The sequence below is a fragment of the Pseudomassariella vexata genome, assembly GCF_002105095.1.
Source record: "Pseudomassariella vexata strain CBS 129021 chromosome Unknown BCR38scaffold_27, whole genome shotgun sequence".
Taxonomy (NCBI): Eukaryota; Fungi; Ascomycota; class Sordariomycetes; order Amphisphaeriales; family Pseudomassariaceae; genus Pseudomassariella; species Pseudomassariella vexata.
In genome coordinates this window covers 42,708-66,780 of record NW_024467982.1, presented here as the reverse complement: position 1 = coordinate 66,780, position 24,073 = coordinate 42,708, and the positions used below count along the sequence as shown (strand labels likewise).

Sequence of the window (24,073 nt, the reverse complement as noted above, 5' to 3'; positions counted from 1 at the left end):
GACTGAGAGAAGCGATTCTGTCCTGAAGAGGTTGGAAATTTCTGAAGATGGCGTGAGCTCCAAGCATTCCAATCTTAACGCAAGTCACTCGTTATCTTTTGGACTCTCAAATTGAGCCTAACTGCGGTTTCTCGTCTTCTGTTTGATGAGCTTTTCCTCGGCGCCGAGCTCAATCAACGCCCGAGGCCCGGGGTTGCACATCATGTCGACCAGAAGTTCGCTTACCTAACTTGAAAATGTTACAAATGTATCAGTATCCGGCTTTTATTAGCTAGCTCACGGAAATCATCAGGTTAAGTTGCTGCGTGTTATAGCATGGTACCATTTATGACTGGTGAAATAGCTCGGGAAACTTCAATGGTTAGTTCGGAATTGACTTCGAGGTAGAGGTCAGAACATCTGAACTCTCAGGTAAACATTTGTCAGTGCTGCACTGATCTTGCTATTACTAGTGTACCTTGCATCTCACGATGCAGATATAACATTTGTCCGCATATCAATGTGGACAGACCCCACGGGCGACCAGCCGCTTGGGTCACCTCGAGTGCGTTGGGCGCAACGTCGTCCAATGGACTCAAAACATTTCCGTTGACGTGGTGCCATCATAGCATCATCATACAACAGACAAAAAGAACTGACGAATGACCCACTGGATTGGGGTTTAATAGGGGCCCTCACGTCCAACACTGCCGGCGGGTACTGGCAGTCGGGGGTCATCGAGTTGCCAGTCACAGCTGCGTCCTTCCGAGGCAGCAGACAGCCATTATTGTACACTTTCGTTTCAAAGGGGGCGCTAACAACTACTTAATGATATGATTGTCATGTCGATCATACATGGTGCCCTGCCTTGTTTTGCAATCTTACCTTTAAACTCTGAAGACAGGGTCAACTGATCACTGCTCATGTACATATGTATTCCACCTTGCCCTGCGCTAATAACATCCCATTCGATATGTTGGGTTAAGACAGCCGATAAGGCTTATCAACGTCGAGACTGTACATCTGTTAAGAGTATCTGTGCCACAGCAGATGGAGTTAGCCACGTGGGGAGAGTTCAATGCTTAAGTGACATTCAATGGTGATACGAAAGCCCTCCACCAGTGGTAAGACAAGGATGAGTGGCCACAGTTTGTCATAGTGAAGCCTCGATCCGGAATACCTTTAATTCAGCGATGGTCACTTGTTAGAAATCTATTGTCCCTCAAGATGGGTTGGAAATTGTTTCCACCAGCGACTGGTGAGAAAAGGCATTGATGGCAAAGTTTCTCCTTAGGAATTTTCCTTTCCAAGACAATGCAAAATTTACTTGCTCGAGTAGACAATCGTGAGAACCCCTTTCCGTGGGAATAATTCTTGCAAACTGACAGGCTGCGTAACTGGAACACAAAGGCAGTCGATCCGTATTGAGTGAGGCCCGTGGATAGGTCTTGCTTGTGCCATCTAGATAGTCCAAGATTTCCCATTCCAACATAGCTAAACATTTTCAGAGTTGCAAAAGTCAGGGACAAGTGGGTACCTCGTTGGTCAGTCTCCTATAATGCCCCATACATAGTCCGATGACCATGTCTGATGGGTATCGCTTCATGATATATCAAGATATTAGGGCCGAGCTGAGCTTACACTCGACTCGGATACTTTTAGAGCAATAGCCACGATAATCATACTTGAGTCTAAGTCTGCATACTAAGGCCAGAAGTCAGTAACGAGATCTACCGATTCACTTGTACCAATGGAATAAATCCACACTATTCCCAGCGGTGATGGGGATCTTTCCTAATTTCATGACAAGACTCTCCAATGACGGCAGTGCGCCGCTAGGAACGTCAGGAAATGCAGCAAAAATGATGGAGCGTCGTCTTCTCCAAACTGAAGTGGTCCTTCAGGTGGACGTATATGCTGGTACCTTCTTCGCTAGCCTCCCACTCATGGTGTTGAGACAGACACTCCCAGTGCGCGCTCAAGAGGTAGATGGTTGGGCCTTCGGTTGTTGCAAGAGACCTACGCCGCGGTTCTTAGCTCCTTTTGGCAAACCTGGGGCGTCGCGGACGCACCACTCGTCTTGGATGGATATCGTGAGGCTGGAGTCTGTTTTTTTACTCGGGGGTGGATGCCGTGGTGGAGAGACCAGTCAGACTAGTTCGGCGACGGTCATCGTGACGGGGTGAGATATTTTCAGGGTCTGGAAACATGCATAGTAAATAAAACCGAGAATACTTACTAATGAATTCTGTTTTACACATCACAGTTCGTTATCTCTACGACGGTTGCTTCCGAGCTAGTTGATGTTGTACGGGCTCGAAGGACGTGCTCGGCGGCGCCGGACACAGCGCCTAGGACCATCGATGATTGATACGGATAGATCCAGTAGAAATTGATCTAGAATACCGTGACAGAATACTGAAGTCACAGTCGAACAAGTCTTGAAACTTCATAGCCAGCTAGGAGGTCATATATTGTAACAACAACGCCAGCAGCTGGTAAGTGAGCCAAACAAGGGTGGCGTTGTGATGGAACGCCGTCACCGTTTAGATAATGGTGATTTCTCTGTTAACAGAAAATGTCTGCCCAAAATCCCGCGTTCATAGTCAGGAACCAGCGTAGTGCGACCGGGGCAAGCTTACTTGTGCTTAGGAACGGCGACATCTGCTTATTGATGATAAGCTAGGTGCTACCTTGCCCAGTCACTTCGATTTATCTGGACTGAAGACTTATCGCGTCACCTCCCTCATCACAGCAGAATTTGGGTTGGTCCTTTGATGGCCTACTGTAGAGTCATCCGCCAGAAACTCGTAACACGTGAGGGAAGGCTTGAGGGTGATGTAAGACGGCACAAATCCTTATGCTCGATACGAATTTCTCCACATGGAATCCAGATGAAAGGCTTCTCGTCCCTGTGATTCGACCAGATTGTGCAGGAGCTTTCGTTGTTGGTGACAAGAATGAGAGGGCGATCCTGACGATCCAAACAATCCTATTGTGAGGCTGATTTCGTCCAGGTTGTGATAGACAGGAATTGATGGATTGAGCTTAATATGGTGCCAGGCCGAAATCTTATCCCCATGTCATGTACGATGGGGCTGGCCCGTGCACGCTACTATGCTCAAGACTGTAAGAACTAACGTTTGTCAGCCCATATTTGGCATTCGATCTAATCATTACACGGTGCTACGGTAACTACTACGACGATGCCTCGCCTATAGGGAAAGTAAACATAGTAACTCGTTACGGTATTAAAGTAGACACAATATATATCTATACTAGCTACTATTTTCGTCGCTTAACGCTCCGTTAGATTAGTTTCTAACGTTGTGTTACCCGCCGTAAATCTCCTCTAACTTCAAAGTATATAGACCAAGGGAAGTAGTAGGTAGAGAATCCGCAATTGGATATTAGGGTAATAGCGACGCGTGCTTCAGACGGATAAAACGTAGGTACTAGACCGTGTTGAACGTAGTACGTAATACATCGTATTAACAAAGTCCACTAGCCTAATTATCTCGTCGATAAATGCTAATAGAAAGGAGATGTGACAGGCTGTGCCTGTTTCGCAGTGAGCCCGTCACAGGAGACAAGATATTCCAGGATTACCTTTTAGATATCGACGGGTAGTGATACGCGACCCCATATATGCACTCGCTATCACGGTGAGCACAATTGAAGAGTCAAAACACTCTAATGCACTGTATTGACTTAACGATTCTCGACAAGGAAAGAAAGAGAAACTAAAACAGGCTGGCTTACATCTGAGGATCTTCTGTGAAGGTCAACCCTCGCAGACTCACTACAACCAGGTGACTTACAGCTGGAACACCTGCCGTGGCAGTGCCAGATGGGAAGCCAATCATAACCCCTGTAGGAGCCCCGCCAAGCGTGGACGACTTAGTCGCGCTCCCTCAAACCTAAGTTGTCATCTTCTTTCCTTCGCTCCTTAGAGTAGAATCTTCGTCGATAGCACCTAATCGAGGTCTCTACCAATGTGTATCCTGGTCGATCTGACCTCACAGGACTCAAGTCACGAATATCAGGATTGATTTCGTGCCAAGTCAGTTGTGTGGTTCAGATCTCTTTTGATGGTGTTTTTTCTAGAAAGCTCAGCTATTTCCGAAGCTACGAAATGTTGCTTAAGAGCAATGATGTAGCCAATCAGATCCTCTGATTTGGATCCACACCAATGCGATGCAACCCAGGTCGTGACATCTTCAATCCCGCCTTCAGATGGCCAGTGCTCCTACGGGTCCACAGCTAGTGGGTTTCGTGGCATCGTGACACCGGCCGTCACAAAGACCGTAACGCTACTAGGCCATAATTAGTATGGATACGACGAAGTGGTAAAATATTTAGTATAGGATTAGGGTGTCGTGTTTATAGCCTACTATAAATTAGGTAGTGGTTGAAATTCGCTGTGGGCCCATGACATTCCGGGAGGTTTTCATTACCTACTATGGTATCATGGGTAAGTTTTCAATTGTGTGTTTGTACCGTGCTCCACCTAGGCACGAGCCAACTCTTAGCTACCTGGCTTGAAGCGACCTTAACAGCTGTCTTAATCAGATTAAAAGAAAACGTTGTAGTAGTTTGAATTTCGGCTTTCGATTTACCACCGTCGAAATGGAGGGTTCGAATTCGTTAGCGATCTGCTTCTGTAAGGTGTTTAGTCCCTATTGTAGTTGCTACATACGCGATAATTAGGACGCGTTAACAGCAAGTTGGAATCAGAGGTGGAAGTACCTTTTCGTTAGTATGAATAGGCTAGGTAAGAATCGGTAAGAATCAGTATAGCGTTACCTTGGCAGTGGTCCACTGGTACTTGCCAAGGGGGTGAAAACTTTGGCCTGATACCGTAGTATAAGACCATAGTAGCAGCATTCGTAGAATACCATCGGGAGATCCCAGTTAGTCAGATTTGTGGCGGGGCCAGGGCCCGTGCGCATCTCAGTCACGCTTTCCCACCCTAAAGCCACCACGGTTTCTATTTTGGAATCCATCTCAGCTTAGGCAACTCTGATAGAGACAGTCATCTGGAACCGTCTGGGGCTGTTGACCACGCCCATGGCATCCCGCCGCTGAAGTACTCTCTTTAACTGTGACAATTATTTTCATTATGAGGCTTACCTGGAAAGTTTTACCTCGCAGCCAGTCGCTATGCTGCCACATGAGCTGAGCAGTCGGCGTCGCAGCGAGGGGCAACCCACACGCTCAGATTCGGAGCTGTGACGGTGGCTTGCTTCGTCAGACACTTGGATCCACAGTCCTGGAGCCTCGAGAAAGGTGGGGAAGCTGCCTTGGCTGCGTATCTTCCTCATGGGGGCCCTGTTGCTACTTTGTTGTAAAGAACGACTTGGATGGGTGCAGTTGCATCTGAAGTCAGAGTTGGTTGAAATCGGGGTTGTTCCCGAGCGTCTGACGGAACCCGACCGACCGAGTTTAGCTATGCACACGTTACTTGCACCAGTGTTGCCAGTCCTCATAAAGTTCCGTGTTGTCTTTTGGCAACGGCTGTTGTTGTTGTTGCGATTCCCTCAAATACTCAATTACATATAACTGTGTCGGTTTCACGTTTCATCAGTCGATCCGGTTGACACTTCCTTCGAAAAGAAGAAAACATGAACACCTTTCCGTCTCATTGAAATCACTCTCCATCTCCACCCTCGACCAAACTGAGCGAGCTCAACTACACGACATTTTGAAGACTCAGACGCATCACTCGAGTTCGAACGAAATATGCGCTTCAATATTCTCCTGCCAGCCCTTATAGCTGCCTTCATAGCAGTACAAGCCTCGCCAATGCCCTGTCCAGATGTAAGTCGCTGTTTCTCATTGCCTCTTACGCACCTTAGCATTAACTTATTACTGACGGGAAATCAGGCTACGCGCGATGCTATCTTGAAAGGCGATCTCCCCTCATCAGCATGCTGCGGCTACGGTGTGTGCAAAGACGACATCATAATAGAGCAAGGGCATATTGTACGACCAAAATGGTAAAACACAGGGGAGGAGGAGGAGGGAAAGGCGACACGGACACGACAAAGATGAATCATGAGCCGATAGATTTAAAAAGGCACAGCATAGAGGAAAACACAGTCCCTGTCATCAGCAATCTGCATATAACGGCGTTCGGCGTGCCATTTGGCATTTTCATGCGGAGAGAGGGGCTTGAAGTGTGCGGTGCATTTGGGTATCATTTTGCAGAGCAAGCGACGTAGAAGCAACCCGATAGAGGGAAATGATTTGACGAGTGGGAGGGGAGTTGTTGACATAGGCATTCGCGTAACACTTGTTCTGTTATCGGAGGAGTCAAGTACATACATATGTCGGTGGAGCATCCCGGACGATGATCTCGCAGTAGACAGCAAAAATATCATTGTGCAATTGGGCCACAAACCATGATTGAGTTTCAACTAATAAGCACTATCGACAGTCTTCTTGATCTTACCTAGTCAGAGAAAGGGATGTGGGGGGCCCCTTCTGATTTGGCTTGCTGTTACTTTATCGTATCTGCAGGGCCATTTCGTAAGGACCGCCACATGCTCGATATCTCGAGCGGAAACGTAAGTTGTTGAGTTCGAATCTTTTAACTGAAAAGTAGACTGTAAGTCAACAATGGATCGCCACGATACGATGTTCGGTATGAGATCGAGCGAGTTTCCGGAACTGCGGTCCCAACTGACGGTTAAACGATCTCAGCAAGACTTCGACATTTTCGGATCTTTGGAACGTTGAAATCTCGATTGAGACCAATGTGATATTGGGCAATATTGATCAGCATGCTCCAAGTTTCTAGGCTGCTAAGCTGGTTACAAAAACTTCAAGGTCTTCAGCAGGTTCAGGTCAAAAGCCAGTTAGGGTCTCGATGTTTGCGTTAAGGGTTCGAATTAGGTTCTACTTCAGCTGCGCAAACATACTTTCGCGATACATCTGGTTTGCGTCGTCTCTTTCGGTTTGAACCCACGTCACCTGGTCTTGTGGTGTTGCTTTTTGGCGCAACTTCTCATTATGTCACAGCAATACGATGTTCTGGTATCTCACATATGATTTGGGCCGAAGCGTGAAGTAGAAGCCACGGAGAATATCATCCGTGGTGGTAAGGAACGCAAGTGCCGTGCTTGATAACGCATCTTCAGCTTGCGGGCGCTTGTGGGTGGCCCCGAAAGCGGGCTGGAAACTATTGAAGAAGAAAAAAGAATAGGGGGCATTATCCAAAGCTAGCTAAGACTCTCCCGATTTCCTCCAAGACTACTTCGAATTCTCCCACAGAGAGTTCTGGCTATGTTCTAATGCACCCCCAGACCACCCGAGACCAAATCGCCGGTTCAACCGACTTTGCCCGCTGCAATAGCGTTGCTATCAACGACGAAGCCATACGAACTCTGTTCTCTCGGATCAGCCCATGCATTGTTTACCAAAATAGAAACAGAAGTTTGCGACCAAAAAAAGAAACCCGAAAAGATTCACTCACAGACACATTATGCAAACAGACTCCCTGAGCATCCCCCGTAGTCGTCGCACAGCAGTCTTCAACCATAACACAGTCCCAGCCGGAATTATACGCATCCGCCAGCGTGCCCAAGACGCATTGGTCCGTGTTAACCCCTGCAAACAACAGCGTCTTCTTCCCACTCTCCTCGAGGTACTTCCACAGCGGCTGCTCCGAGTTCCACAATCCCGACATACGATTTTTGCCGCAATGCGTGTCCTCCGCTTTCACCACAGCGGCAAGCGGCGGGTAGATTGCCGAGTTCCATTCGCCGGCCATTAAAGTCCGGCCCTGGCCGTTACCAAGATCGGATCCGAGGCCGGTCTTCTTGACGGTGTTCTGGTCTGGCGGCTGAATCAATGAGCGAGAGAAGCCGTGCTGGACGGCGGCGGGCATCTTTGCCAGGTCGTCGTCTGTGAGCCCCCAATTGAGCCACACGAGCTGCGCAAGAGTTTTGGTCAGCGGTCGTAGGATCTATGTGGATTTGGAATCCTTATCCCGCAGCACAAAATTGTAAAGTTGTATTCTCATACCCTGCAAGCCGGGAAGATACGAGTTCATGCCAATACATCGTCGCATTGAGATGACACAATGAAGAGGAAGATGTTAAGAACCAGAGCAATTCATCATTACCTGCACTCCAACGTTGCGACATTTCTCAATGACCCTCAGCGTGGGATCCACGGCCGCCAGTCCTGTAGGGTGACTGCGACATTTCGCAGCGAGGAAGAAATTCTGCATGTCCACCACAACAAGCGCCGTCAGAGCCGGGGCCAGTTCGAGTTTCGTCCCGGGCGGTCCTTTCGTGGTACTTATTGTGAGTTTCTTGTCTACACCGCGGGTGAGATCATAGGTATTCGTGCTACGAGTATAATACCATTGGTCGCCTTTAGGGCCGAAGGCGAGATCAGGGGCCATGGTCTGCAAGTTCCTTCTGTTTTAATTATTGTCCTCCAAGAAGGAATATTTCGTATTTGCGAGATAGATATTCTTGACAAGCCTCGATGGTTTGGTGTGAGATGTGACAATGGTTATAATAGCGATATGGGAGCGCTTCCTGATAAGCCGAACGCAGAGGTACCCCACTTCTAAACACCCCCTCAACTACCCAGTATATGCGTGACATGTCCATTCGCATAGCTCGAGCTGGGGTATAAGTTTGTCTAGATTATGCGAGATTGCGTTGATCATATGCTTTGAACAGATTGTGCCTGGTTTGAGGGTGTAACATACGACGATCAGATATCGAGGAAGTTACCCTTCATTACAACGGACTACCTATGATATTGGTACCACATGTAGATGACATATGCACTTTTGATAAACCTGGACTGGACCCATGTTTCTGAATTCTAACAATTGCAGTCTGGAACGACTTAGCCTACTCAGTCGTCATGAATAATGTTGTTGTAAATTCTCTTTTTTTTCTTTCTTTGGACGCTGCGGGAATTAATAGCTTTCATTCAGGCAGCATTGGCCGGTCTAGTTCCAGATACTGGGTTTCAATATTGCTAAAGATGTCCGACTTGGTCGTGAAATATGCGGGCGCATAGGAGAATCGGAACGGGTTGTAAGAAGAAATATAAAAAGCAAGGTAAAGGTAACTCCGCGTTAGCATATATATTATACTAGCAGCATAACAAGGCTTGAGGCTACAAAGTAATATCTTGCGTCCGTTGATGAGCTTCTCCGTCGCTAACCATTTGTAGACAAGACTTGGCATGGAACGCTAACAGGTCTCGAAAAACTGAACGGCAAGACCTTGGCCACGGGATAAAGCAAGAACTAGTCAGGCTCCGGCGAAGGTGTGGATGACAAGGTCTTGAGCGGAACGGATGACGGCAATCGACTACATACTGTGCTCACCATTCTCTGCACGAAAGTTGCTATCCAAACAGCCATCTGCCAAACCCCACCTGGCATACTTGTCGCTCATTCACTCGAGTTACCCACCATCATATCCTCATATACTACATGGCCAAGGGGCAGGTATTCGAGCTCGGGGGACGAGCGGCGACTAGTAGGAAGGCCTGGTTGCTTTACATAGAGGCTAGGATAACTCTGGAGGGGAAATGAAGGCATATTTAAGTGGATTACATAAAAAACGGCGTAGCTAAGAGTAAACTGATATGGGTTGACCGGATATTCCAGTGTAATAAAGTAAGATAGGGTTTTTTTTTTGGTTTTTTACCTGTAAGTAGAATATCAAACTAAGGAAACTACTCCACCTTTATCATCACCTTATTATGTTTGCCACCTGTCTCTCCTAAGTAGAGTATGTTACTACCCATTCAATATCTCACACTGCCAATGTCCATGGAATTCAAGGCATACGAATTCACATCCTGAACGTTAAACACTCATATGTTCCGCATGAATTACCGTCATCATCACAAACATTCTCATTCTCTCCATGAGATCTCAGATACGGCCTGTCCTTAGACTGCATGCACCATGATTACCCAAGAATGCGAGGAAATCCCCCTCTCATTGTACCCTTTCAACTTGATGATGCTGCGCACCCAAGCCTAGTCCTGACAGAGGCTCACCCACGGCCGGTTCATCGACTTCCTCGGCTTCCTCAGCCTCCTTTTTAAAATCGACCTGGGACTTAACCACCGTCTCCAGCGCATCACGAACGTGTTCGATGTTAAACTCTTGGCCCTCGGCCATGGCGAGTGCATACGCGGTACGGGTGGTGTTCTTAATCTGTCGCCCGTTCACATCCACGACCGCGATCTCCTGAAGTGCTTCAGACGACCATTTGTTGGTGTTGAAGCCCGCGGTTCGCTGCAGGAAGACATTCCAGAGCTTTTCGCGGCCCGTGGGATCTAGGGGTCGGTATTTGAGGGCGAGATGGACTCGAGACTGGAAAGCGTCGTCGAAAATCTTCCGAGGCTCTGATCCAGAGACTTCACATCCAAACCGAGCTCACCAGACATCATGACGTAGAGCGGTCGCTTGATATCATCGGCAATGGATTCGGCCGTGAAGGTCTTCCCTATACCCGGCTCTCCATGAAGTAGGAATATGCACCGTTTGTCTTTGCCCTGGATCAGATCGTCGAAAGTGTCATTGCAGGAAGTCCGCTTAGTTGTGCGGGCACGAATGAGACGCTTTTGCCTGAGGGGGAGCATGAGGACGTCGAAGGCTCCCGTTCATTATTTCTGATTAGTCAATAGTCTTTAGGGCGAATAAGTCGCGAAACTCAATGCTGGGTTGCGTTGCGGCCGCAAAATTGTCCTCGAGTCGGCTCCCGTCGGAATTGTTTCTTGACGATCTCGGTGACTAGGAGAACATGCTCTTTGGCCGTCGGGTCTTCGAGCTTCTCGCCATATGCCTCCAGCTCCGTTCGATAGTGGAATAGGCAAGCCAAGGTCTACCACTCAAAGCCGCCGTTCAAGGTCATGCGCTCACTCAGGTTCTGGCTTGAGTAGCTTCCCACCATGGCCCGCACGGCGTCTCCGATGTGCGGCGAGTTGACCTCGGGGCTCACTTTCTCGACGTTGCCGTTGCGGCCGTATTGGATTTAAAAGCGTAAAGCGAACATGCCCTCGTCTTTCTCCTCGTCCTCTGATCTTGGGGAGACCTCCTTGACGACTGGTTTCCTCTTTGAGTCCCAAAGCCTTTCGAAGAAGACGACGTCGCACTTCATTTATTCCTTCGCGTCGGAGATGGAAGCGGAATAGTCGACATCTCTAACCATTTCGGGCTCTGTTTCAAGCTCTGACTCGGTGTAGTCGCTTGGTGGATGCGATATGGCTTCTACCCGGATTGTTGGTATCGGCATATAGATCATGGCAGGATCGAAGCGGATTCCTTGACTCATCTTCAAGAATTGACAGCTCGAAAATTTAGCAGCTTGGGCATAGCGTCGAGCTCCGATATAAGTACTAGGCAGAGATCATGGTTACACGAATACACCTTCCCGAAGTTGGTTCCTCTCGAGGCAATTGACTAGTCAACAGCATCCCTTAATGAGGACCAGCGACGACATAGTCACACTGCCGAACCCTGCAGCGAGTGCTGCCTTGTGCGAGCCATAGTTCTATGCATTACGATGCACCACTGTCGCAGTCGGCATCTGATAAGAGAATGCCAGAATAACGGTATAGCTCAGAGTTGTAGAATAGTGGTTAGCCCGGTATTATTTTACCCCCAATGATTCCTAACAGCTTTCAATGAAGCCTTACGTGATCGCGTGAAATAGTTGCCCACACACACAACTGGCAAACGTTTGCTTAGCTTGGAAATATGGGAATAGTCAATTAGTATGACTGTGACGTTTGAAAATGTACGCATAATCCTACAGATCGGAGGCTTTGCTGTTCGTGACGGAAGTCATAAGGTCAGTCACGAATGCCTAGGATATGATCATGGTCCCTCGGATTTCCCGACGTACCTAAGTACGCTAGTAGTAATATGTTTCGTAATTTACAGTGAGGTGGTTCCAACCCGTTGTTCTCCGTCATTCGCCACATATGTTTCGCGTCATATGTTTGGTTAGTAGAGTGATCATGGTTGCTCTTTGAGCACGTAGTATATCCATCCACTCTGTGGTATCCGTCCCAAAGATGGCTCCGCAACTCCTTCCTTTCCCCGGGTAAATGACTTCCATCCGGCCCTGCATACAATCCAGTCTCATCCATATGAAACATCCGCTTCAAGTAGCTCCTTACGCGTACTGTGACCTCAAGGGTAGTTTCCTCTCCAGTGCATTAAATGCCATGGTGCGTGGTGTAAATGGTACAGACCCCGTTCTCGGAGTCTGCGGCATGCCGTGCATTTCCCACTTGTCGTTCTTCGTGAAGCTCGATGGCGAAGACTCCTCGTCATCAGAGTCAGCATTGTTGCTCTTCTTGTCGTTTGCGCTGGGAAGCAGGGCCCAGATGGTCAGGCCCAGGTTCACGAGGTAGATAGACCTGGATGTCGGTTAGTTGTTTCATCGTCTTTAAAGGGCCCGCGTGGAATGACAGCAAGGCAGCAACTTACATCATTATCACAGTGATGGCGAAAGTACCCTTTGCCGTTTTGCACGACTTCTGCACGCTTTGGTTGGCAGCGACATCGCAAGACTTGGCGATGTACCACGCGACGGGGCTGGGACGGTCGGGGTTCACGTAGTCTGGCCCAGCTTGCCCGTAGATACTCGTGGCATACAGAGCCGTAAGGGAAACGTTGAAGAACAGGGCGACCAATGGAAACCAGACATGCATAATGACACAAATCATCTTGGTGATGAGGACGAAAAGACTGATTACGGATATGGCGACATTGAAGTTGGTCAACCTGGCATTTCAATCAGTTTCACTGCCTTCCGGCCCATGTTTGCTCTTGTTACGTACGTTGGCGACCAGACAAAGGGAATTTTGGGCAAAGGATCGTGATTGGCATAGGCATAGAGGATGATGTTGGGACTCGAGTTGAAGCCGAGGTCATCGCCAGCCTGCCACAGTTGAGTGCGAAAGAGATCTGGCTGCGCAATGCCGAACAAGACTAGCACAGCAACAGTCCCCGCCAACTCTGCGACCATGACAAACCACATCGCCCTTATCGACCTCCAACTCCGGTGCAGTATTCTGTAACCCATGGTCACTGAAACGGCGTGCCGCAGCAGCAGTTGGTCGTGTTCGAAACGGGTTCCTGGATTCCCGCAGCCGGTGACGAGGCTATATGTTTATCTGGCGCAAAACTCGGTGTGAATCGAGTTCTGTGTCGTTCGCTGACCGCCTACAGATCGATGCTCCGTCTCACATTGGACAGCCCACGATGCCAATAAATCGCGGTGTTTATGATCGACAATAATTCACGACGTCGACGAGGAGTGATTGAAGCTCATATCTGACACGGAAAGGAATTCCAAGGTGGCAGAGTTGGCCGTCAGCCATCCTTTAAGGCAAATAGGGCCCCCGGAAGAAGGGCTGCAGGTCAATCACAGCTTGCATGGTGACAAGTCCAATCCAGGCCAATGAGAGAGGATGGCCGGCAGAGCTCAAGAATTGGGACAGATTGTAAGCGCCCAGTCTGCGAGGACAGTTGAGGGTTGGTTGCGGGCGCTTCTGATCTCGCGACCCACTGGCCAAAATGGAGGCGCACAATGCCGATTGGACTCGAAAGGGTAGACAATCCATTGTTGCAGCCAATCGGTGAACCATAACGCGAGGGAGGAGTTTGACAGCTCTCCGTCTTGCACAGGGGTGTCTATTGGTCGTTGTCTTTGGACCCGAATACTCCAACCCCCTCTTTCCAAGCGCTGCCGTAGCGCTGCCATGATTCTTTCGCACGAGATCAGCACACAATTGCTACATCACGGCCGCCAACAAGTCCAACCCTAGGGAAGAGCTTGTAAAGCAGTGGTGAACAGGACAAACACTCTGAACGGCGCATCTAGGTGGGATGAGCATACCCTCTTCACTGGAAATTCGGGCTTCCCCAAATTATCCCACCCTTCTTTCACATGCTTCAATTTGTTCTCCGCTTCCAGCCTCTAGAGCTGACGTCGTTCCGACGGTCGTTCCGACGTTTAACGACGTTGTACCACCCACTTCAGCAGTTGATTAACCTCGAAACACGGGAATCGCAGCCCTGATAGCGGATCCGATCGACGTTTCGGTTCGGGCGGCTTCCATGTGAACAAAAATACAGCAAGTACTCCTGCGATCGATGCACAGATCACAGCGCCCGCCGGCACTAACCAGTTGGTTGCAATTCGATGCTACCTAACTAGTTCGTTACATAGTAGTCCGTCTATCCTATTACTAAGACGGACCACGGACCAATCCTTGAATCAAGACCGTTACTGTTATTCTGCTTTAGCAACCAACTGTGGGATTGAGCGCCACGGTTATGCCCTAGGCCGAAGGCGGTGTAGCGGCAATTGCACTAGTGGGGTCAAAACCCTTCCTCATAGATAAAATAGCTACACAGAAGACACAACAGAGCAGATAGATAGATCAATCAATAGAGGATCTACGCAGAGTCATCAATAGAGGATTGAATCCCTCACCAACTTGCTAACTAAGGCCAATACAGTAAGAACTGATCTATTGGCCACCGTCTAAAATCAACAATTGACCATCGTATGATAATCCAGTTCGTCCACGCCACCCGAATTCTAGGTAATACTTTGACCAGGGCCAAATGGTTTACAACGACAGCAAACACAGCAGATAAAATCTACAGCAATGCAGTACATTGTAGTATTCGAGATAGTTGCGCAACAACGCCTGTCCCGTTGTCACCGCCTGGGTTCGTCCGCATAGTGAGCACGTTTTGCGTGGACTGCACACCTCCGCTCATGTCGGAGGCTTCTGTAGCGTTCATCTTCAGAACCCGGGCCCTCCGTTTGCCAGGGTCATGATGGGGGGAACTTTGATGATAATCCGAAACACGGACCTCGCAATAAAAGTTGCAATCGTCTCGGATCGTTGGTCCGTCATGGCGAGTCTTCAATCTAGATTGAGCTTGCCGAGACGGCCTCGGGAAGGGACCGCGCCTCTAAACGTTGTAACAACACGATACTTCTGCTGTAGGGTAAGCGGTTAAGTGCAATGTGGAATTCCACACATTCCAGCGTCTCTGTGTTTGAGACATCCGACAATGACCATCAAATTATGGATACATGTTCGTCGTCTGAGTTTGCGCCATCGCGCCGTAGACGAATGCAGTGAGAAGCGCACGGAAGGGCGAAGCTGCGCAAACACAATGAAGATCACGACCAGAAGTCGGGGTTTGTGTGGTTCCGGCATCGTAAAGAGCAACCGGCTGCGCTTAGTCCCAAATCGACCGGTCTAGACCTCCAGGATCGACGATTGGGCAAAAAATGAAAATATGTAACAATGAGATGAATAACGCATCGCCATGAGCTTCGTAATGAACAGGACGTAAGATGTATCTCAATCCGTTACCACGTACATTGCCAGCCCTGGGAAGCCGGAATGACTCGTGGTTGCGCATGTTTGGAGCACGTTTGAGAAAAGGTTGCGAGCTCTTTCCCGCAATATCGGTTTCTCAGATTCCTATATGGTATTATGCGAATTCAGTGTAGACGGGTCGGCAAGAGATCGGCACCTTTCAAGATACCGGACTGCGTACGCCACATTACTTAAAGTAGCACGCTATGACTCTACTAGCGATGCTGGACGAAAAGATGAGAGATGCGTCAGGGTCTCATCCCGTTGTCGTGGATTCCAATGGTCGGCCAACACCGCAGGCTAGCAGTGGGGTTGGAGATTTCGTCAATGGCTGACGTGAAATAGTGTCCATGGTCACTTACTACCAGCATGCTAAAGACCCGGAAAGTCTGAGACTGTGGAGTGGGTGATAAGTGGGCTTGCAGGTGTCAGGCTCTTGAGTCGTCGGTAGTACTTGTACTTGCAGAGTAGTGCGGTAACAGAGCTCTCTCTCTCTCTCTCTCCACGAAGTAATTCCGTTGTCTTCATGTCACAGACTGGGCGATGTCGGATTAACAGCTACAAAGTCAAAAAGCCCCGCGCTTATTTATTAGTTAACCGCATTGACCACCTTTTTGCATGCACCCCCATTTTGCAGGGAATTTCTACGCCTCAACAACACGACGTCTCACAATTTACCTCGCAATTGCTCCCTATCTACGTACAAAATGGCTAATTCAGTGGAGAATAGTCTGGACGATTTTGAGCAACGAATCGAACGCGCTAAAGAGCTTGTCCGTCAGGGCTCTTCCCAGGCCGTAGCAGCTCATCGATACGGTATCAAGGGGACTACACTGTCCTACCGTATTCGTCACGGTAATTCGCATCGCGACGCGGCCTCCAGGCAACAAAAGTTGACTCCAGAGCAAGAGGAGGTTATCGTGAACTGGATTCTACACGAAGAAGTGTGTGGACGGGCTCCTAGCAAGCGTTATGGGGCCGACTTCGCTGCCGAAATCCTCCTTGCTCAAGGGGATAACAATACACTCGGCCAACACTGGGTGGATCACTTCGTTAGCCGCCATCCACAGATACGTACCAAAATTGGGCGCGTCGTAGATGCTAGCCGAGTTAGAGCGTCCGACTCGAACAAGATCCGAGACTTCTACACCCTCCTCGAACGCTTACGTACGAAGTATCTTATCAAACCCGACAACGAGTATAATATGGATGAGACAGGTGTCCAAGAGGGGGAATCTGGGCATGGTACGGTTATTGGGACGTCTAATTCACGCCGGGTACGCGTATCAAAGTCGGACGCTTCATCGTGGTGCTCCTGGTTAGAGTACATTTCGCATACCCAACGGGGTACACCTGTCTGCGTATTTTCCGGCAAGAGAGTCCAAGCACAGTGGTTCCCAGACCAAAATATCCCTGAGTGGGAATACACCGCGACGAGTAAGGGCTGGAGTAATAAAGTTATCGCAAATAGGTGGTTAGATCAGGTTTTTCTCCCCGAGACGAAGCCTAGGGGTACCGAATGGCGACTCCTTATCCTCGACGGCCACCAGACACATATTCATGCCGAATTTATGTGGAAAGCCTACTCGAATAGAGTCGCCGTGCTGTATTTACCCTCACACTGCAGTGACGATCCCCAGCCGTGCGATGTCAGGCCGTTCTCACCTTTGAAGACCTACTACCGCCAAGAGCTCAGGGCTTACGCTTCCTACAAGGCTACAGCCCCAATTTACAAGCAACGTATGCTAGAAGCATATCTACGTGCCTCGGAGAGAGCCTTTACTACGGAAAATATTAAATCTGGCTGGCGGAAGACTGTCACAAGAGGAGGACCAAGCCCCTAGGCCAATAGACCAAAAGATCTAAAAATGTCAGTGTTACTGACATTTGGTCCCACTAACTGCTATATACAGCACTATGTGGCTCTGTAATCGCCAGCGCTGTGACAATTACCCCCCGTCTATAAGGCTCGACCCCGAGACTCTTTAATAGACGTGTTAGCACTACTTGAACTCTGAACCTCACGGACCCTCTCCGGGCAATCCGGGCTTACGGGAACATCCCTCTACGGGAGTCTCCCTTTACTAGTGCAGGGACATCGTATCAGTCATTAAGACCCCCAGCACAAGGCACACACATAGCAGACTACCGTCACATGTGTATAACCCCGCACTTGTCAGCATACTTTACGAGGTAGTTGCCGCTGTCGCGCACGGCCACAGTCTGCTAGGCCATACCTGATCATGCCTCGGTATGCCTGCTTGTCGACCGTCTCGCATATGGCTGCACAACCATGATTCGAACCCTCTCGTCTATGACGAGGGCCGACACCCGTACACCGTTAACACTGACATAATTGTCACCAGAGGAGGACCAAGCCCCTAGGCCAATAGACCAAAAGATCTAAAATTGTCAGTGATACTGACATTTGGTCCCACTAACTGCTATATACAGCACTATGTGGCTCTGTAATCATCAGCGCTGTGACAGACTGGTATATGGCCCCTAGGCTCCGAAGGACTAGTCGACGTATCTTGTGATCCTCCGCCTCATATATCACCACCTTTAGTTACTTTTACTCCTCAGAAAGCGCAGTAACTATCTAGCCAACTACAGTCGATAGAGAAAGCCGAGGACGGGGTATCTCGTAAGATTCGTACCCTAGTAGGCAAGGCGGGCAAGGCCCTTACACTCCAGGCCGCCGAGAATGCCAAGTTACGTATCGAAAACGAGCAACTATATAAAGAACTCGATAAATACGCTCCAGATATACGCTAGCCCGTCGAGCCCGACCCGAATAAAGTATTCGTTAACTTATCAGCGATCCGAACAGCCCAGGACAAGCGAAATAAGCGAATACGGCCTATTTTACCGGATAAGCAGTTAGAAATTGATACTTTTCTCGAAGGAAGGTTCCCTCCTAAAAAGAGGGCTCGAAAGAATATATCTAAGTCTTCGGACACTTAAATTAAGTATGTTCTGTATATAAATAATATGGACGAAGTATTTAGGTTGATTCAGTTAGACCCTGCAAAATGGGGGTGCATGCAAAAAGGTGGTCAATGCGGTTAGTTAGACGAAGGAAGTCAGCCATGGGCGCTGATCAATGAACTGAAGTTTCCCTTATATCCCTGCGTTCTCAGCGCCGGGCCTATTTGATGCTAGTACTTGACCATCCGAACCACCCATGGACTTTTTTTGCAAGGAGCTTCGAGGGCCTGGAACATCTGAAGACCTTCGAATCCTTGCATCCCCATTCTCATTCGGTACGGTACTTGTTCCTTGCCAAAGCCGCCAAAACCTTTAGAAGAATTACTGTAGTGCTTGTCCTGTCCCCATATTGCAACTATTCGTTCCCGTGTTCAAGCTTCAACAACTTCTGTTACTGGCCTATTCTACTCGAATCGAATCGAATCACACCAGGAGCAGAGCTCGTCCTAGTTTCGTGGAGCTTTCTGCACTTGCACTCACCAACTGCACTGCACTGCGCTGTACCGTCCGTGCCGCCTGAGGTTGCAATCCATTTGATGCGCCGTCTGCAGGGCCGACCTCATTTGTCTTTGGGCCGGTTTCGTCAATGGAGGATACCTGAAGACCCTCCAGTCTTTTCTAAAGCAGGCGCTAGCTAGGCTGTGGAATTGTGGAATTTTGAATTTGACATGCTAAGACAAAAGGCTCCTCATGACTTTTCAAAACAGCCAGAGTATTGGTTTCTATGCGAACCGAGGGGACGTAGCCGCATCGCCTTCCCTCATCGATTCCCCCACGAATTGCACCCGAGGTGATTCCATCATAAGCTCGACCGTCGCCGACTCTGCACCCGTGGTTCCAAGCCCTTTGTCGGAGGCCACCACGTACACAAAGGACATATACGTCGAGGCTGCGGCCTCAAACACCCGTGCGACTCCACAGCAGTGGTCCTCCGAAATCAGTTGCTATGGACTGAGTGCAACAACACCAGCGCATAGAACACACTTCCTCGGGGACCATACGGTTCGCATCGCAACCGACAGCACGCGACAGTCCAGTACCAGCCCTACCACCGCAACAGATCCGTCGCAAACCGCAACGGCAACGACCCTTGGAAAGCGGTCATTGGACCAGGAAGAAATCCCACAAGCGCAGCCGGGTATCTGGTCGCCTTTGAAGAAACGCCGCCAGAACTTTGCCCCTCGCAACATCGACCTGAGCGCCTTCTCGATACCCTCCACAGCAGCAAAACCCGACATCAATTCGCCGCTCTTCTTCTCCACCTCGCAGAAGCTCGTATCGCGGCCTCCGACCTTCTCAGGCTCGGAAGCTGCCATGTTGAGAAGCGTACGGGATGCCAACAGCTCTGATGTCACGACCCTCAAACTAGCGAGGGGTACAGTCTCCTCGGCAAGTCCAGCGAGGTCCTCGAGTACCCCGACAAGCTGGACCTCGTTGGATGCTTTGAACTTGGGAAAAAATTCAGAAGCAGCTCAGTCCTCATCAGGGTTGCAACTTCTCCAGGGTGTTGGCGTTCTGGAATTGCTGGAGAGAGATGACCGACCAACGTTCATCGTTGACGGAGCTAACAGCGTCAATACAACGCCGGGGTCGCCTTTCGCCATTATTTACATCAATCCAAGACTCCAAGCATCCGACAGTATTCGTCACTTAATCTCTGGGGGCCTTGAAGACACAGCCGACGTGGATGCTCATAACGAGTTTGATGCCTTCAAAGCATGGGTCCGGAATGCCAGGAGCCAAGCGGACGGGCTCGATGTCTTCTTACCCTCCTTTCACTATGGTGGGATGGATTGGACCTGCTCGGTTCTCAGAAACCGCTTCCGGTTCATCAGTGCGAACCGGAGTGCGGCCTCGATCGCCCGTACTTCGCCGGAACCGCAGCTGGAGAGGGATGTCAGTGTGGAGTCTCGTGCTCATGGCAACACGCCAAACAACCAGCCCTATACACCAAGTGATATTGTGATCCCGGATAGTCGCGATTATTTTGGGCTCGTTGGGGCGCAAGTAGACGTGGAAGAGCCGGGCCCGCATTCTTTGATCGGTAGTGACGTCGGCGATCCCATGACTTTTGGTCACAATAGCGACCTCATCTCTGACAGCGCCTCGCTCCCACTTCTCCAGCCTTCTTATGATTGGACTCGCATTCCCCTGACCGAAGATCTTCCGGACCACATTCGTTTTGCTCGCACGCGGGACTGGGCGTCTACTACCCTGGGCCCCATCGAACACTGGTCTGCGGATCTACGTGCAATGGCAAACATGGTCATGGCCTCGCCGCACCCGGCAGCGATGTATTGGGGTCCTGAGTACATTACCATCTATAATGAAGCATACGTCCCAATGGCAGGGCAAAAGCATCCGCAACTCATGGGTCAGAGTTACAAGGACGCCTGGGGCGAGATTTGGTCTTCAATTGCCCCTGTGTTTGATAGTGCTTGGCAATCGGGACAGGCAACTATGAAGAACGATGATCGGCTCATCGTCAACCGGTACGGATTCGACGAAGAGACTTTTTTTTCGTGGTCGATAGTCCCTCTTGTCGGTGATGATGGCAGCGTCGTTGGACTGTACAATCCGGCTTGGGAGCATACTCAGAGGCGTGTCGGCGAGCGAAGGATGCTCACGTTATGTGAGATTGGCGAGAAGACGTCCCTGGCCCGAGACGTGAAGAGTTTCTGGAGCCAAGTTCAGAAGGGTCTCGAGTACAACGAAGAGGATGTACCTTTCGCATTGGTGTTTTCCGTTCTCTCCGATGACTCAGAAAGTAGCGACATGTCATCTATGCACTCCGGATCAATAACACATCTACCTCAATTAGTACTGGAAGGCTCTATAGGTGTACCCTCTGGGCACCACTGTTTGACCACCCCCGTGGACTTGAAAAGCAACGATCAAGGATTTGCTCAGCATATGAGGAATAGCATGGCCCAGCATGGTGTGCCCATCATCCTGTCCAAAGCTGATGGGACGCTGGCCGAAGACATCATGGACGGGTTTGAGTTCAGAGGCCAAGGCGGTTGTCACTCTGCTGCTATTTTCCCGGTTCAACCAACAACCGGCGGTGAAAGTGTGGTCGGATTCATCATCATGGGTCTCAATCCGCGAAGGCCCTTCGATTCCGACTATCAACTCTTCATTAACTTGCTCTCGAGACAACTTGCCACATCGATGGCCTCGGTTGTACTATTCGAGGAAGAAATTCGCAGAGGTCAGAGAGCCGCTCGCCTCGCAGCTCTAGATCGTCAGGAACTTACTAAACAATTGCACATCCGTACTCAGGAAGTGGAAGAATCCGAGCTCAAATTCACCAGGATGGCCGAGTTCGCCCCTGTCGGCATGTTCATCGCCAATCACATGGGTCTTATTAACTATTGCAATGACATGTGGTGGGAGATTTCCCAGCACCGCCCTAGATCTGAGTATAACGTCAACTCCTGGATGGACAGCGTCAACGATGAAGACCGACCGGCGCTGGAACAAGTCTGGCACAGGCTCCTCAACCAGAAGGTCGCAATAACCCATGAGTTTCGTTTCAAGTCCTTCCGCGAGAACGACGGGGAAATGATAGCGAATTGGGTCATGATGAGCGTTTATCCCGAAAAGGATGATGAAGGCGGCATCAAGGGAATTTTTGGCTGCATAACGAGCATTGCACAGGTGAAGCTGGCCGAGCACATACAAAAGTTGCGTCGCGAAGAAGCAGTCGAGTTGAAGCGACAACAGGAGCGCTATATCGATGTCACTTCGCACGAGATTCGAAATCCTTTAAGTGCTATACTCCAGTGCGCTGATGAGATTGCCGGTACTTCGGCCAAGTATCGGTCGAGGGAGGACTACAACTCGGAGGCCGCAAACTTGAGGCTTGCTCTGGACAGCTGTCTCGAGGCAGCTAACACAATCACCCTCTGCGCTAATCACCAGAAGAGGATTGTCGACGATGTTCTCACGCTGTCGAAGCTTGACTCACAGTTGCTTCTCGTTACGCCCATTGACGTGCAGCCACTTGCCGTCGTCCAGCGCGTGCTCAAGATGTTTGAAGGAGAGTTGAATGCGAACGGCATTCAGCTAAAATTCCAAGTCAAGAACCGATACATCGACATGGGTATTGACTGGGTCAAGCTGGACCCTTCTCGACTTATGCAGGTCTTAATCAATCTGTTGACCAATGCCATAAAATTTACCCACTCGCGGCCGCAAAGATCCATCGTTGTCACTATAGATGCTTCTAGGGATATTTCGGAAAGAACTGACTCCGAAATTATTTTCTTTCCAAGCGATCGTCCGGACAGAGAAGATCTCACCGACGGTGAAGAGTGGGGTCATCTCGACAAGATCAACCTACACTTTAGTGTGCAAGACTCAGGACGAGGGTTAGATCCAGAAGAAAGGAAGCTTCTATTCCAGCGGTTCTCACAAGCCACGCCGAGGACACACGTACAATACGGCGGGTCAGGGTTGGGTCTGTTCATTTCGCGAATATTGACCGAGTTGCAGGGGGGTCAAATCGGAGTCTCGAAAAACTCACAAAAGGGCATCGGAAGCACGTTTTCTTTCTACATCGCCAGCCGCAAATCGCAGGGACCTACAGACACCCATGCCATGGCAGCTGCCCCGCAATTAACCCGAGCTCCCGGGTCGTCGACAACGATAGAGAGTCTGAAGCCGGCGACAAGCTATCGTAGTAACGCGTCCGACGCAAAACCCATACGGGTTCAACCTGCAGCACCCCCCGGAAGGCGGGTGTTCAACGTCCTCATTGTGGAAGACAACGTCGTGAACCAAAGGGTGCTTAATAAACAACTGATCAATAGCGGCTTCAACACTCAAGTGCTTAATCACGGAGGCGAGGCGTTGGAAGTGCTGAGGAGATCGAGACATTGGTTGGGTCAGGAGGCAACGAGCGAGCGGATCCAAGTGATACTCATGGATTTGGAAATGCCGACAATGGATGGAATGACATGTGCTAGGAAGATTCGGGAGTTTGAGGCAGCGGGAACCATCACCACGCACCTTCCGATCCTTGCAGTAACCGCTTACGCGCGGCCAGAGCAGATTGAAGATGCGAAGGCGGCCGGAGTCGTAAGCTATCATTCCTCTGTCACGACGTTGGTTATTGCTCACCTATCTTCTAGGACGATGTCATCTCTAAGCCGTTCCGCATCCCGGACCTGATCCTCAAAATGGAAGAGGTAGTAGCCAAGTCTGGTGGACACACGTGACAGCGAATACGTGATTATGGGAGAATTAGCTAGGGCGGCAGTCAGAGCAGTAGCTATATTCTCTGCCAACTTAGCCACACACCCAGACACAAATACTTGGATCTGTGTCTGGGATGAGTCCCAACCACTTGTTGCCGTCAAATTGTACATCCATAAAATGGCATACCCGCACGAGAACACAACTTATTTTTAATTACACTATTGGCAGGCGTTTGGAACGGAAGGAAAGACCATAAAGAGCCGGATCGGGGTTCACAGCTCAAGGGACCAAAATGGAGTTCTGTCAAGGGGTGGGGATGCCAACGGCAATGGCATTTCGCATGGGAATAGAATCATGTTTGGGAGACAGGCGCATACCGGATTGGGCAGAAAACCGGTAGAATTCGATTGCAGAAGGGGCACAGTACTGTCCGCCTGAGATAGCAGAGGAAGCATGATATGATATCCAGCCTGATTACTGTTCATACCCGTCC

The 24,073-nt window shown here is 49.6% G+C and overlaps 5 protein-coding genes across 5 annotated transcripts; 2 read left to right on the top strand and 3 right to left on the bottom strand.

Annotated features, from left to right (window-relative positions):
• The first annotated feature begins 5,595 nt into the window (after positions 1-5,595).
• BCR38DRAFT_124264 (uncharacterized protein) lies at positions 5,596-6,016 on the top strand. The gene is made up of 2 exons (XM_040853499.1): positions 5,596-5,799; positions 5,866-6,016. Exons 1-2 carry the CDS (start codon positions 5,722-5,724, stop codon positions 5,980-5,982), a joined length of 195 nt encoding a protein of 64 aa, XP_040709598.1. The 5' UTR covers positions 5,596-5,721; the 3' UTR covers positions 5,983-6,016.
• A 1,294-nt stretch (positions 6,017-7,310) lies between these two features.
• Positions 7,311-8,392, bottom strand: BCR38DRAFT_461968 (isochorismatase; the record flags this gene model as incomplete). Its single annotated transcript, XM_040862590.1, has 3 exons — positions 7,311-7,367; positions 7,457-7,915; positions 8,108-8,392. The coding sequence occupies 3 exons, from the start codon at positions 8,390-8,392 to the stop codon at positions 7,311-7,313; spliced, it is 801 nt and encodes a 266-aa protein (XP_040709597.1).
• Positions 8,393-9,894: 1,502 nt separating this feature from the next.
• Positions 9,895-10,941, bottom strand: BCR38DRAFT_452322 (uncharacterized protein). Its single transcript, XM_040861514.1, has one exon. It carries the CDS (start codon positions 10,609-10,611, stop codon positions 10,306-10,308), a length of 306 nt encoding a protein of 101 aa, XP_040709596.1. The 5' UTR covers positions 10,612-10,941; the 3' UTR covers positions 9,895-10,305.
• Positions 10,942-12,149: 1,208 nt separating this feature from the next.
• Positions 12,150-13,064, bottom strand: BCR38DRAFT_461967 (uncharacterized protein; the record flags this gene model as incomplete). Its single annotated transcript, XM_040862589.1, has 3 exons — positions 12,150-12,396; positions 12,467-12,763; positions 12,820-13,064. The coding sequence occupies 3 exons, from the start codon at positions 13,062-13,064 to the stop codon at positions 12,150-12,152; spliced, it is 789 nt and encodes a 262-aa protein (XP_040709595.1).
• A 6,004-nt stretch (positions 13,065-19,068) lies between these two features.
• On the top strand, positions 19,069-23,600 carry BCR38DRAFT_461966 (uncharacterized protein; the record flags this gene model as incomplete). Its single annotated transcript, XM_040862588.1, has 3 exons — positions 19,069-19,285; positions 19,601-23,460; positions 23,514-23,600. The coding sequence occupies 3 exons, from the start codon at positions 19,069-19,071 to the stop codon at positions 23,598-23,600; spliced, it is 4,164 nt and encodes a 1,387-aa protein (XP_040709594.1).
• Positions 23,601-24,073: the final 473 nt, after the last annotated feature.